This window comes from Medicago sativa, chromosome 8 (genome assembly GCF_051527215.1).
Source record: "Medicago sativa cultivar Bolivia chromosome 8, Bolivia_mono, whole genome shotgun sequence".
NCBI classification, from domain to species: Eukaryota; Viridiplantae; Streptophyta; class Magnoliopsida; order Fabales; family Fabaceae; genus Medicago; species Medicago sativa.
This window is the reverse complement of record NC_140756.1, coordinates 56,600,725-56,616,775: the sequence shown is the minus strand read 5'-3', so window position 1 is coordinate 56,616,775 and position 16,051 is coordinate 56,600,725. Positions and strand designations below refer to the sequence as shown.

At 30.6% G+C, this 16,051-nt stretch overlaps 2 protein-coding genes across 2 annotated transcripts; both read left to right on the top strand.

Moving 5' to 3' along the window:
* Window positions 1-499: 499 nt before the first annotated feature.
* Window positions 500-2,682, top strand: LOC146899761 (cytochrome P450 714C2-like). The gene is made up of 3 exons (XM_085736848.1): window positions 500-650; window positions 1,813-2,039; window positions 2,431-2,682. Exons 1-3 carry the CDS (start codon window positions 500-502, stop codon window positions 2,680-2,682), a joined length of 630 nt encoding a protein of 209 aa, XP_085592974.1.
* On the top strand, window positions 2,445-4,138 carry LOC146899760 (cytochrome P450 714C2-like). Its single transcript, XM_085734843.1, has 3 exons — window positions 2,445-2,672; window positions 2,876-3,248; window positions 3,494-4,138. The coding sequence occupies exons 2-3, from the start codon at window positions 3,090-3,092 to the stop codon at window positions 3,917-3,919; spliced, it is 585 nt and encodes a 194-aa protein (XP_085590969.1). The 5' UTR covers window positions 2,445-2,672; window positions 2,876-3,089; the 3' UTR covers window positions 3,920-4,138.
* The last annotated feature ends 11,913 nt before the right edge of the window (window positions 4,139-16,051 follow it).

The following is a 16,051-nucleotide window of genomic DNA, read 5'->3' as shown; positions in this document are numbered from 1 at the left end:
TCTTGATGTTTGTCCCCTCTCCTGGCTTATCCAATTTTTTTTAATAAAAATCAAATTTCATAGAAAATATTATTCATAATTTACACGTATTAATGTGATAAAAAAAAGCAGAAAGACAGACACGTAAGTGCCCGTTTTTTTATAATAATAATAATAATAATAATAATAATAATAATAATAATAATAATAATAATAATAATAATAATAATAAAACAATAGTTTTATGGAATACAATTTTGTTATTGGAAATGATTAAATCAAATTCATAGAATGAGTCAAAAAGTTGACTTCCAATTAATATTAGAAGGTCAACGAAGAAAGTGTTGGAAAACAAAACTGAGTATTTACTATTATATTAAAAGTCATTTAATATTGGGTTTTTTTTAATAATTAAAATTATAAGACTTTTCATTATTGTTAGAGTTTGAAACGTTTTCTGATACAAAACAAAGAAAAACCCAAGGTAACAAGAGGTAGTGGAAGAAGCAAGAGTTGGAGAATGAATATAAATGTTGAAGTTGTGATGGCTCTCGGAGCAGTTTTGGTTGCATTGATCCATTTTTTGCATGTTTTAGTTTTGAGACCAAAATCACTAAGAGGAAAGCTTCATACGCAGGGTATTCGTGGCCCGTCTCCTGACATTTACTTTGGTAATATCAAAGAAATGAATACCCTTTTGCTCCAACAACAAAACAAATTATGTGTCAGACACAAAGAAGAACAAGATGAAGACGTTTGTGTTTCTATATCTCATAACTGGACTTCAACTTTGTTCCCTCATATTCAGAAGTGGAGAAGTCAATATGGTCATCTACTCTCTCCTTTCTTACCACCACTTTTTATTTTATTTTTATTTTTTTATGTTTAGTTATGGTTAAGGTTAAAGAAGCTAAAAACACTTCATGCCCTTTAAATCACTTTGATAAGAATTTTATTAAAAATGAAAAGGCTTAATCTTGACTTGGACATTTTGGTTAATTTTGTAAGTTGTAAATTTGTAGAAAATGTTCAGTAATTTAAAACTTCATTAAGTTATACTTTTAAGTTATACTAAAATCTGAAATTGTTAGATTAAAATTGTTATGAATGCATTGTTTGTCATGAATTAGGATTAGACCTACTAATTATACCACACATTATTGTGTCTTGTCAACCTGATCTGAATGGAAGGTTGTGATCAGTTAACCAGGTGAAACTTACTTTTCAATTTGAACCGCCTGATCTCAAATCATGTCAGAGATCGCTTACAACATCAAACTACGTGTTGTAATAACACAAGCAAATCTTGATCCGTTTTCCTTAACATGATTTTGGTTCTGTAAGTTAACCAGTGATTCTTTCAATTTCAATCAAGTTCACAATTCTCAAAAAAAAAATGAAAAGATTTTTCCGAACTAACATTATTTTTTGGATTGGATGGAATCGTGTGTTCTAGTGAAAAGTATATTATTTTTTGTTCTAACCCTGTACTTTCCAAAGGACACTAATAATATGGGTTTTAATTAGTAGATAAGTAAAATCTTACTAATCATTGTTCCAACCAGGATTCAAACTCGAGTTCTCCCCCAATGGTTTTTAACTAGATCTTATAAACCACTTGTGGTCAAACATTTGGTTAAACAACAAATTTACAATTTCAATAATAAAGTATATATGAAAGAAATACTAAGGAACCAAAAGAAAACGCAAGAAAAACTAATATGTTGTAGAAATAGTTATTCTTGGTTAGTTTCTTAGAATTAAATGTTAAAAGGTTATTGTGTTTTTAATTATAACATATTGAAGTTCATAAATTTCATTTTACTCATGCAGGACCGGTATACTTGTTTTCAACTGGGACAGAACAGTCTTTAATGGTGACAAATATAGTGATGGTGAAGGAAATCCTCCTAAACACCTCTTTGAATCTTGCAAAGCCTTCTTATCTTTCCAAAGATATGGGTCCACTTTTGGGTCAAGGTATAATATCATCAAGTGGGTCAATTTGGGCTCATCAGAGGAAGATAATCACCCCTGAATTGTACCAAGACAAGGTAAAGGTAAGTCTACCATACCCCCCACAATACTATTCTCAATAGAATTTGAATATTGCATAGAAGGTAAACAAATATGATTCAGAAGGAGCTATGGATAAGCATGTTTGCAAGAGTAATGGCATTCAGTGTTGTCAAATAGATGATATAACAATACTATAACGCAGAGGAATTCGAAAAACTTATCATTTTATTTTTGTGATTCCGTATTCAGTACAAAGTATTGTCAAGTAGTGGCTATAACATTGTATCATATTGGAATTTGCACGAAATATTATTTTATGCTACCGAAAATTGACAATACTGGTGGCTTTTCTGTCATATACAACTAACTGCTTTTAAATATTGATGAAAATAACATTGTAATATTTTTATTTTTTTGTAAATAACGTTGAAGGCAATGGTTGGGAAAATAGTTGACTCCACGAATATAATGCTAAGATCTTGGGAGGCTATGACAGAAAGATATGGGGTAATTTCAGAGATTAAAGTAAATGAAGATTTGCGAAGCTTGTCAGCTGACATAATTGCTAGAGTGTGTTTTGGGAGCAATTATGTCAAAGGAAAAGAAATATTCACAAAGCTTAGAGATCTTATAAAACTCCTCTCCAAAATATATGTTGGAGTTCCTGGCTTTAGGTATGCATGATCATTGAAAGATTTTTGTGCTCATGGATTGTGAGCGATATATAGTCTTGTTTTTCCATTTTAATCTTTTCTTTTTGGTTTTATCTTTGTGATGTATTTATAAATTACATTGTTGATCTTTTTTTGTTTTATAATTTTCTTGTTCATGCTAGTGATGATACTAATGTAGGAAATGGTAACATAATCTGTTTTAGATACTTTCCAAACAAAAGCAATAGACAGATATGGAGATTAGAGAAAGAGATAAACTCAAATATATCAAATCTTGTAAACCAATGCCAAGAGGAATGTCGTAAACAAGATCTATTGCAAATGATACTCGAGGGTGCAAAAAATTACGAGGGAAGTAATGGCCTCTTATCAAGTTCACTCTCACAAGAAAGGTTCATTATAGATAACTGAAAATCTATGTTCTTTGCTGGACATGATACTACTGCAATTACAGCATCTTGGTGCCTAATGTTGTTAGCTAAATACCAAAATTGGCAAGACCATGCTCGTGCAGAGGTGCTCGAAGTTTGCGGAAATGGTAATCTAGATGCAGATATACTTAGAACAATGAAAACGGTATGTTTTCATTAAAACTACATTTTTCCATACAATATTTTCAATCCATTGCCTTTCATGTGTAAGCTAAAAACATGCGTGTAATCAAAGAAATTTCAATACAATATTTTTCCACGTCAATTATAAATATTTTCAATATTCGTGAGTCTCAGTTATTATTATAATTGTACTACATCTTTTCAAAGATTCATTAACATTCTTATGCATCCAGTAAACATCCATAAAAATGGTTTGATATTTTGCAGTTAACCATGGTGATTCAAGAGACTTTGAGGCTTTATCCACCAGTATTGTTTGTCAACAGAACATCCTTTCAAGATATTAAGTTAAAAGATATCAAAGTTCCAAAAGGAATGAATATCCAGATTCCAATCCCGATACTACAGCAAGACATTGATATCTGGGGGCCCGATGCACACGAGTTCAAACCTGAAAGATTTGCAAATGGTGTGCTTGGAGCCTGCAAGTTCCCACAAGCTTATATGCCATTTGGAATCGGTTCCCATCTTTGTCCCGGACAACATTTAGCAATGATGGAATTGAAGGTGATTTTGTCTCTCGTTTTGTCAAAGTTTCACTTATCCCTTTCATCAAGTTACTATCATTCACCGGCCTTTCGTATACTTATAGAACCTGGTCATGGAGTTGTTCTCAAAGTGAAAAAAGTTTAATTAAGCAACTATTTATCTAAAATGCTTATTCCATTGTTCATTAGTGTTCCTTTTTCATTGTTTTGTTGAAGGTTTTGTAATAAGTCTAGTTTTCTTTCAAATGAATAATGAGAACATGTGTAATGGTATTTCTACCAATGACTTGTGAACCATTTGAACTCTCGTTTGATTTCTCACTTTTATAAGTGTTCTCATCATATTAATTATGCTTGTAACTCATTCAAAACATTCGCTGCATATTATCTTTCTTGTGGGCTTAATAATATCAATGGTGTAGCTTTGTATACACAAAAATCCAAGTGCGCTTTGTGGTTATTATCAAACATGGTGGTACTAATGGTAAATTTACAATTGTCTCTTACGAAATTTGATACCTCGTATGCTTTCTTAAATTACCGAATTGTAAAATGGGAGACGAAGGAGAAATATGATTCTTAAGATCTCGCTATATACATATCAATAGTTATTGTCGACCAATATTCTTTATATAATAATAATAATAATAATAATAATAATAATAATAATAATAATAATAATAATAATAATAATAATAATAATAATAATAACAATGTCCCCGTGCACTTAGCTCAATTGGTAGGGACAATGCATAATATATGCAGGGGCCGGGGTTTGAACCTTGGATACCCCACTTCTCCACATTTAAAATGTGTGAGCTCCAGCCACTAGGCTATTTGCAAAAAAAAAAAAAAAAATAATAATAATAATAATAATAATACTAATAATAATAATAATAATAATTCCTTAAAATTTATTATAAATTTAATAATTATGACTCGTATTGAATGACTCGTATAATTAAAAATGGTGAGCTAAAATGAAAATGAAATATTTAGTTTTAAATATAATTAAAAGGATGCTCTAAAAACATATAATTAGTAAAAAGGATAATTTGTTCATTACACCTTGAAAATAAATTTTGATTCAAACTATCCAAACAACATCAATTCATAAGAATCACTTTTAATTGAGTGTATCCAAACATAAATCATTTCACATGCTTTTAACTAAAATCAATTCTCTCAAACTCAATTTTTTTTTTTATAAGCAAAGAGAGAGGACATGAATCAAGAGGCAACATCGACATCCCAACTAGGTTGGCATCCCGAGAAACCTCCATCCTATGCCGCTAAACTCTAGAAATTTTATTAAAAAAAGGGGAAAAGAAATTACAAAGGAAGGGGTGTAACACCCCGTTTTCCCAACGTAAAAAAATTTCATAATTAAAAATCAGAGTATTTCACTTTAAACGGAATGCTACACTTCTTAAAAATTCATAAACTGAATGAATAACAATTTATTCTTCAAAATCATTTAACATAAGTAATTCAAAACTTCGCAGCGGAAATTAGTTCAACAATAAAAATAATCTTTGGCACGCATGCCTCAACATAAAAATCTCATAAGTCTTGTTCAACATTTATTCATAAAAATCCATAAGTAATACGTAAGGAATAGAAATAGAAGACATAATCTCATCTCGTTACGTATCAGAGCACCTAAGACACACTTGTGAGGAGTTTACTCATAACCGCAACTAATCCTGGTTACCTGCAAGTTACCCATACGAAGAGCAACATTTCCAAGCAGAGGGGTGAGATTTCTCAAACAATAATATTTAGCATATAAATCATATAAACTACATTCAACTTAAACATCTTATAATTCATTAATCATATCTAACAACTTAAACTTCCTTAACTAGTGTCATTATCTTCTTATATTGGTCGTAAAACTATCTTAATACTAATCATAAACATCTTCATATATTATCAATTACTAATCTTAACATCATCATATAACATCAAATAATAGTCTCCAACGATCATCACATAGCATCAAAATTAATCACAAATGTCACCACATTTCATCAAACATTATTTATAAGCATCAACACCTAATATCAAATATAATCATAAGAATCATCGTGTAATTTCACATAAGTATTATTATCAAAACATAGCATTACCGAAAACAACTTCATAATCAAATTTGTAATCAACTTCATATATCAACATAATTATAACTCACGTAACATCTTATCATGAATTATTCGTCTTCATTCATCATAGCACTTCATTAATAACTTATCAAGTTGACATCTTAACAACTTGACATCTCAACATCTTAACAACTTCGACTCGACTATGCAACTTTTACTTCTCAAATCATCTTAAATAATCTTAGACATCTTCATTATGCATGTGGTACCACCAGGGCATTAAGCCCTCTTCTCTAAGGTCATAAAATACCTGTCGGGCATTAAGCCCCCATCTCTAAGGTCATAAAGGACCTGTCGGGCATTGAGCCCCCATCTCTGACTATGCAACGACACAACTCTAATGCAACGACATAACTTTCGTACAACTTAGACAACTTCGTGAACATCTATGACATCCTAACATCTTCACATCTTGACAACATAACGTCTTAACAACTTGATGACTTCATAACGACTCGACGACTTATCAACTCTTATCATCTTAACGTCTTAACATCTTGACAACATATGGATCACATAAATAATTCATGTCATATCATAATATAACAATATCAAATGATAATAAACAACATCTTAAAACATCATATTCATCAATCATAAACAACTTCATATAACATCGTATTTAAACATCGACAATAATTCACTATGTATCTTTGTAAAAACATAATAGATTATCCACAACATATTTTCATGTCAAACCAAAGCTACTGGAAATATATCACAAATATCAACAACTTTCATGTTTACAACAAAGATCAATTCAAAACATAAACATATGAACAAAACGCAAAAACATGAAACAGAGAATGTTGTCACCGTACAATTTTGCTAAGACCTCCCTGTAGTGTTTTCGTCAAAACTCAAAGACCAAACATCATTTTCACGTCAAACAAAAATCACTAGAAAGCTAAAAAAAATTATCTAAAACTTTCATGTTTACGCCTAAGACCAATTCCGTACCAATCAATACCAGTTTTCATTTTAAATTCGGAAAAGTTGTGCTGAAAGTCCATAAAAATTCAATGTGACCTACGTGCAATAATTTGACCATAACTCAAGTTCTATAAATGTTTTTGACGTGAGACCAACGGCATTAGAAATCTAACATCCATACCTACAACTTTCGTGTTTACACCTAAGACCAATTCCGCACCGATCGATACCAGTTTTAATATCAAAATTCGGGCAGAATGCAGATTTTCTTCAAGTTTCACCTAATCTCATGGTGCTAACCTCAAAACTACTTCCAATAATCATCCTATGGATTATCTAAGGTCTGTACACAATTTCTACATCAATTCAACAAGTTTTCATCATCTAATCATCAAATCTCTCTCAAAACCCTAATTCTCAAATTCTCACAAACTCTCCCCAACTTGTTAGATGTAATCTAATGATTTAACAACTTAATATTAATGCAAGATAGTCTCACCCTCACTTTAGATTAATTCCTGAATCAACAGCAGCGTTCTTCTTTCCTAAGGTATTCTCCTCTTCTCTTGACTTTTCTCTTCTCTTCTCTTCTTTCTTGTTCTTCTCTTTTCTAAAAAGCGGTTTAAGGTAAACTCTTTCCAACCTAAGCTTCTCTATTTATAATACTAAAATATTCTTCCCAAATCTATTTAGGCCCGACAACTTATTCTTCTTTCTATTCTAACCCCCAAATCCACTCACACTAATAATCCTCATATTCTAATAAATAATATTTCTCTACTAAATATATAATAATACACCAAATAACAAATATATATCTATAACAATTAACAAATATATTATGTCAGTAAATACCAACATATAACATAACAAATTATCGCTCAACAAAATATATTAACTAAATTATAAAAAGACATCTAATCTCAACAAATCATATATCCCTCATATACATCATATAAATATATAAATATATTCTAAAACTAATTAAAATAATTAAATAAAAAGGAGGGCGTTACAACTCTCCCCAACTTAAAAGAATTTCGTCCTCGAAATTCAAGCACAATAGAAAATAAATTTAGTCATTACTTCTTCAAACAAAACACAAAAATCACATCAAGTTAGTCAGTTAAACATGATCACATAAAAACATAACTACTAACTAGAAAACATGACGACACGACACAACGACTCATCTACTTGGCCTGACGGACCGACCTGCTCTGATACCAATTGTAACACCCCGTTTTCCCAACGTAAAAAAAATTCATAATTAAAAATCAGAGTATTTCACTTTAAACGGAATGCTACACTTCTTAAAAATTCATAAACTGAATGAATAACAATTTATTCTTCAAAATCATTTAACATAAGTAATTCAAAACTTCGCAGCGGAAATTAGTTCAACAATAAAAATAATCTTTGGCACGAAGGCCTCAACATAAAAATCTCATAAGTCTTGTTCAACATTTATTCATAAAAATCCATAAGTAATACGTAATGAATAGAAATAGAAGACATAATCCCATCCCGTTACGTATCAGAGCACCTAAGACACACTTGTGAGGAGTCCACTCACAACCGCAACTAATTCTGGTTACCTGCATGTTACTCATACGAAGAGCAACATTTCCAAGCAGAGGGGTGAGATTTCTCAAACAATAATATTAAGCATATAAATCATATAAAGTACATTCAACAACTTAAACATCTTATAATTCATTAATCATATCTAACAACTTAAACTTCCTTAACTAGTGTCATTATCTTCTTATATTGGTCATAAAACTATCTTAATACTAATCATAAACATCTTCATATATTATCAATTACTAATCTTAACATCATCATATAACATCAAATAATAGTCTCCAACGATCATCACATATCATCAAAATTAATCACAAACGTCACCACATTTCATCAAACATTATTTATAAGCATCAACACCTAATATCAAATATAATCATAAGAATCATCATGTAATTTCACATAAGTATTATTATCAAAACATAGCATTATCGAAAACAACTTCATAATCAAATTCGTAATCAACTTCATATATCAACATAGTTATAACTCACGTAACATCTTATCATAAATCATTCGTCTTCATTCATCATAGCACTTCATTAATAACTTATCAAGTTGATATCTTAACAACTTGACATCTCAACATCTTAACAACTTCGACTCGACTATGCAACTTTTACTTCTCAAATCATCTTAAATCATCTTAGACATCTTCATTATGCATGTGGTACCACCAGGGCATTAAGCCCTCTTCTCTAAGGTCATAAAGGACCTGTCGGGCATTAAGCCCCCATCTCTGACTATGCAACGACACAACTCTAATGCAACGACATAACATTCGTACAACTTAGACAACTTCATGAACATCTATGACATCCTAACATCTTGACATCTTGACAACATAACATCTTAACAACTTGATGACTTCATAACGACTCGACGACTTAACAACTTTTATCATCTTAACGTCTTAACATCTGAACATCTTAGCATCTTGACAACATATGGATCACATAATAATTCATGTCATATCATAATATAACAATATCAACTGATAATAAACAACATCTTAAAACATCATATTCATCAATCCTAAACAACTTCATATAACATCGTATTTAAACATCGATCATAAACAAGTTCTATAAATCTTTTTGACGTGAGACCAACGGCATTAGAAAGCTAACATCCATACCTACAACTTTCGTGTTTACACCTAAGACCAATTCTGCACCGATCGATACCAGTTTTAATATCAAAATTCGGGCAGAATGCAGATTTTCTTCAAGTTTCACCTAATCTCATGGTGCTAACCTCAAAACTACTTCCAATAATCATCCTATGGATTATCTAAGGTATGTACACAATTTCTACATCAATTCAACAAGTTTTCATCATCTAATCATCAAATATCTCTCAAAACCCTAATTCTCAAATTCTCACAAACTCTTCCCAACTTGTTAGATGTAATCTAATGATTTAACAACTTAATATTAATGCAAGATAGTCTCACCCTCACCTTAGATTAATTCCTGAATCAGCAGCAGCGTTCTTCTTTCCTAAGGTATTCTCCTCTTCTCTTGACTTTTCTCTTCTCTTCTCTTCTTTCTTGATCTCCTCTTTTCCAAAAAGCGGTTTATGGTAAACTCTTTCCAACCTAAGCTTCTCTATTTATAATACTAAAATATTCTTCCCAAATCTATTTAGGCCCAACAACTTATTCTTCTTTCTATTCTAACCCCCAAATCCACTCACACTAATAATCCTCATATTCTAATAAATAATATTTCTCTACTAAATATATAATAATACACCAAATAACAAATATATATCTATAACAATTAACAAATATATTATGCTAGTAAATACCAACATATAACATAACAAAATATCACTCAACAAAATATATTAACTAAATTATAAAAAGACATCTAATCTCAACAAATCATATATCCCTCATATACATCATATAAATATATAAATATATTCTAAAACTAATTAAAATAATTAAATAAAAAGGAGGGCGTTACAACTCTCCCCAACTTAAAAGAATTTCGTCCTCGAAATTCAAGCACAATAGAAAATAAATTTAGTCATTACTTCTTCAAACAAAACACAAAAATCACATCAAGTTAGTCAGTTAAACATGATCACATAAAAACATAACTACTAACTAGAAAACATGACGACACGACACAACGACTCATCTACTTGGCCTGACGGACCGACCTGCTCTGATACCAATTGTAACACCCCGTTTTCCCAACGTAAAAAAAATTCATAATTAAAAATCAGAGTATTTCACTTTAAACGGAATGCTACACTTCTTAAAAATTCATAAACTGAATGAATAACAATTTATTCTTCAAAATCATTTAACATAAGTAATTCAAAAATTCGCAGCGGAAATTAGTTCAACAATAAAAATAATCTTTGGCACGAAGGCCTCAACATAAAAATCTCATAAGTCTTGTTCAACATTTATTCATAAAAATCCATAAGTAATACGTAATGAATAGAAATAGAAGACATAATCCCATCCCGTTACGTATCAGAGCACCTAAGACACACTTGTGAGGAGTCCACTCACAACCGCAACTAATTCTGGTTACCTGCATGTTACTCATACGAAGAGCAACATTTCCAAGCAGAGGGGTGAGATTTCTCAAACAATAATATTAAGCATATAAATCATATAAAGTACATTCAACAACTTAAACATCTTATAATTCATTAATCATATCTAACAACTTAAACTTCCTTAACTAGTGTCATTATCTTCTTATATTGGTCATAAAACTATCTTAATACTAATCATAAACATCTTCATATATTATCAATTACTAATCTTAACATCATCATATAACATCAAATAATAGTCTCCAACGATCATCACATATCATCAAAATTAATCACAAACGTCACCACATTTCATCAAACATTATTTATAAGCATCAACACCTAATATCAAATATAATCATAAGAATCATCATGTAATTTCACATAAGTATTATTATCAAAACATAGCATTATCGAAAACAACTTCATAATCAAATTCGTAATCAACTTCATATATCAACATAGTTATAACTCACGTAACATCTTATCATAAATCATTCGTCTTCATTCATCATAGCACTTCATTAATAACTTATCAAGTTGATATCTTAACAACTTGACATCTCAACATCTTAACAACTTCGACTCGACTATGCAACTTTTACTTCTCAAATCATCTTAAATCATCTTAGACATCTTCATTATGCATGTGGTACCACCAGGGCATTAAGCCCTCTTCTCTAAGGTCATAAAGGACCTGTCGGGCATTAAGCCCCTATCTCTGACTATGCAACGACACAACTCTAATGCAACGACATAACATTCGTACAACTTAGACAACTTCATGAACATCTATGACATCCTAACATCTTGACATCTTGACAACATAACATCTTAACAACTTGATGACTTCATAACGACTCGACGACTTAACAACTTTTATCATCTTAACGTCTTAACATCTGAACATCTTAGCATCTTGACAACATATGGATCACATAATAATTCATGTCATATCATAATATAACAATATCAACTGATAATAAACAACATCTTAAAACATCATATTCATCAATCCTAAACAACTTCATATAACATCGTATTTAAACATCGATCATAAACAAGTTCTATAAATCTTTTTGACGTGAGACCAACGGCATTAGAAAGCTAACATCCATACCTACAACTTTCGTGTTTACATCTAAGACCAATTCTGCACCGATCGATACCAGTTTTAATATCAAAATTCGGGCAGAATGCAGATTTTCTTCAAGTTTCACCTAATCTCATGGTGCTAACCTCAAAACTACTTCCAATAATCATCCTATGGATTATCTAAGGTATGTACACAATTTCTACATCAATTCAACAAGTTTTCATCATCTAATCATCAAATATCTCTCAAAACCCTAATTCTCAAATTCTCACAAACTCTTCCCAACTTGTTAGATGTAATCTAATGATTTAACAACTTAATATTAATGCAAGATAGTCTCACCCTCACCTTAGATTAATTCCTGAATCAGCAGCAGCGTTCTTCTTTCCTAAGGTATTCTCCTCTTCTCTTGACTTTTCTCTTCTCTTCTCTTCTTTCTTGATCTCCTCTTTTCCAAAAAGCGGTTTATGGTAAACTCTTTCCAACCTAAGCTTCTCTATTTATAATACTAAAATATTCTTCCCAAATCTATTTAGGCCCAACAACTTATTCTTCTTTCTATTCTAACCCCCAAATCCACTCACACTAATAATCCTCATATTCTAATAAATAATATTTCTCTACTAAATATATAATAATACACCAAATAACAAATATATATCTATAACAATTAACAAATATATTATGCTAGTAAATACCAACATATAACATAACAAAATATCACTCAACAAAATATATTAACTAAATTATAAAAAGACATCTAATCTCAACAAATCATATATCCCTCATATACATCATATAAATATATAAATATATTCTAAAACTAATTAAAATAATTAAATAAAAAGGAGGGCGTTACAACTCTCCCCAACTTAAAAGAATTTCGTCCTCGAAATTCAAGCACAATAGAAAATAAATTTAGTCATTACTTCTTCAAACAAAACACAAAAATCACATCAAGTTAGTCAGTTAAACATGATCACATAAAAACATAACTACTAACTAGAAAACATGACGACACGACACAACGACTCATCTACTTGGCCTGACGGACCGACCTGCTCTGATACCAATTGTAACACCCCGTTTTCCCAACGTAAAAAAAATTCATAATTAAAAATCAGAGTATTTCACTTTAAACGGAATGCTACACTTCTTAAAAATTCATAAACTGAATGAATAACAATTTATTCTTCAAAATCATTTAAAATAAGTAATTCAAAACTTCGCAGCGGAAATTAGTTCAACAATAAAAATAATCTTTGGCACGAAGGCCTCAACATAAAAATCTCATAAGTCTTGTTCAACATTTATTCATAAAAATCCATAAGTAATACGTAATGAATAGAAATAGAAGACATAATCTCATCCGGTTACGTATCAGAGCACCTAAGACACACTTGTGAGGAGTCCACTCACGACCGCAACTAATTCTGGTTACCTGCACGTTACTCATACGAAGAGCAACATTTCCAAACAGAGGGGTGAGATTTCTCAAACAATAATATTAAGCATATAAATCATATAAAGTACATTCAACAACTTAAACATCTTATAATTCATTAATCATATCTAACAACTTAAACTTCCTTAACTAGTGTCATTATCTTCTTATATTGGTCATAAAACTATCTTAATACTAATCATAAACATCTTCATATATTATCAATTACTAATCTTAACATCATCATATAACATCAAATAATAGTCTCCAACGATCATCACATATCATCAAAATTAATCACAAACGTCACCACATTTCATCAAACATTATTTATAAGCATCAACACCTAATATCAAATATAATCATAAGAATCATCATGTAATTTCACATAAGTATTATTATCAAAACATAGCATTATCGAAAACAACTTCATAATCAAATTCGTAATCAACTTCATATATCAACATAGTTATAACTCACGTAACATCTTATCATAAATCATTCGTCTTCATTCATCATAACACTTCATTAATAACTTATCAAGTTGATATCTTAACAACTTGACATCTCAACATCTTAACAACTTCGACTCGACTATGCAACTTTTACTTCTCAAATCATCTTAAATCATCTTAGACATCTTCATTATGCATGTGGTACCACCAGGGCATTAAGCCCTCTTCTCTAAGGTCATAAAGGACCTGTCGGGCATTAAGCCCCCATCTCTGACTATGCAACGACACAACTCTAATGCAACGACATAACATTCGTACAACTTAGACAACTTCATGAACATCTATGACATCCTAACATCTTGACATCTTGACAACATAACATCTTAACAACATAACATCTTAACAACTTGATGACTTCATAACGACTCGACGACTTAACAACTTTTATCATCTTAACGTCTTAACATCTGAACATCTTAGCATCTTGACAACATATGGATCACATAATAATTCATGTCATATCATAATATAACAATATCAACTGATAATAAACAACATCTTAAAACATCATATTCATCAATCCTAAACAACTTCATATAACATCGTATTTAAACATCGATCATAAACAAGTTCTATAAATCTTTTTGACGTGAGACCAACGGCATTAGAAAGCTAACATCCATACCTACAACTTTCGTGTTTACATCTAAGACCAATTCTGCACCGATCGATACCAGTTTTAATATCAAAATTCGGGCAGAATGCAGATTTTCTTCAAGTTTCACCTAATCTCATGGTGCTAACCTCAAAACTACTTCCAATAATCATCCTATGGATTATCTAAGGTATGTACACAATTTCTACATCAATTCAACAAGTTTTCATCATCTAATCATCAAATATCTCTCAAAACCCTAATTCTCAAATTCTCACAAACTCTTCCCAACTTGTTAGATGTAATCTAATGATTTAACAACTTAATATTAATGCAAGATAGTCTCACCCTCACCTTAGATTAATTCCTGAATCAGCAGCAGCGTTCTTCTTTCCTAAGGTATTCTCCTCTTCTCTTGACTTTTCTCTTCTCTTCTCTTCTTTCTTGATCTCCTCTTTTCCAAAAAGCGGTTTATGGTAAACTCTTTCCAACCTAAGCTTCTCTATTTATAATACTAAAATATTCTTCCCAAATCTATTTAGGCCCAACAACTTATTCTTCTTTCTATTCTAACCCCCAAATCCACTCACACTAATAATCCTCATATTCTAATAAATAATATTTCTCTACTAAATATATAATAATACACCAAATAACAAATATATATCTATAACAATTAACAAATATATTATGCTAGTAAATACCAACATATAACATAACAAAATATCACTCAACAAAATATATTAACTAAATTATAAAAAGACATCTAATCTCAACAAATCATATATCCCTCATATACATCATATAAATATATAAATATATTCTAAAACTAATTAAAATAATTAAATAAAAAGGAGGGCGTTACAACTCTCCCCAACTTAAAAGAATTTCGTCCTCGAAATTCAAGCACAATAGAAAATAAATTTAGTCATTACTTCTTCAAACAAAACACAAAAATCACATCAAGTTAGTCAGTTAAACATGATCACATAAAAACATAACTACTAACTAGAAAACATGACGACACGACACAACGACTCATCTACTTGGCCTGACGGACCGACCTGCTCTGATACCAATTGTAACACCCCGTTTTCCCAACGTAAAAAAAATTCATAATTAAAAATCAGAGTATTTCACTTTAAACGGAATGCTACACTTCTTAAAAATTCATAAACTGAATGAATAACAATTTATTCTTCAAAATCATTTAAAATAAGTAATTCAAAACTTCGCAGCGGAAATTAGTTCAACAATAAAAATAATCTTTGGCACGAAGGCCTCAACATAAAAATCTCATAAGTCTTGTTCAACATTTATTCATAAAAATCCATAAGTAATACGTAATGAATAGAAATAGAAGACATAATCTCATCCGGT

Coding starts and splice junctions, on each gene's coding strand:
- LOC146899760 (XM_085734843.1), top strand. CDS start 3,090: ATGTTCTTTGCTGGACATGATACTACTGCAATTACAGCATCTTGGTGC. Junction 3,249..3,493: donor TACTTAGAACAATGAAAACG/GTATGTTTTCAT, acceptor GATATTTTGCAG/TTAACCATGGTGATTCAAGA.
- LOC146899761 (XM_085736848.1), top strand. CDS start 500: ATGAATATAAATGTTGAAGTTGTGATGGCTCTCGGAGCAGTTTTGGTT. Junction 651..1,812: donor GTCTCCTGACATTTACTTTG/GTAATATCAAAG, acceptor TTACTCATGCAG/GACCGGTATACTTGTTTTCA. Junction 2,040..2,430: donor TGTACCAAGACAAGGTAAAG/GTAAGTCTACCA, acceptor ATAACGTTGAAG/GCAATGGTTGGGAAAATAGT.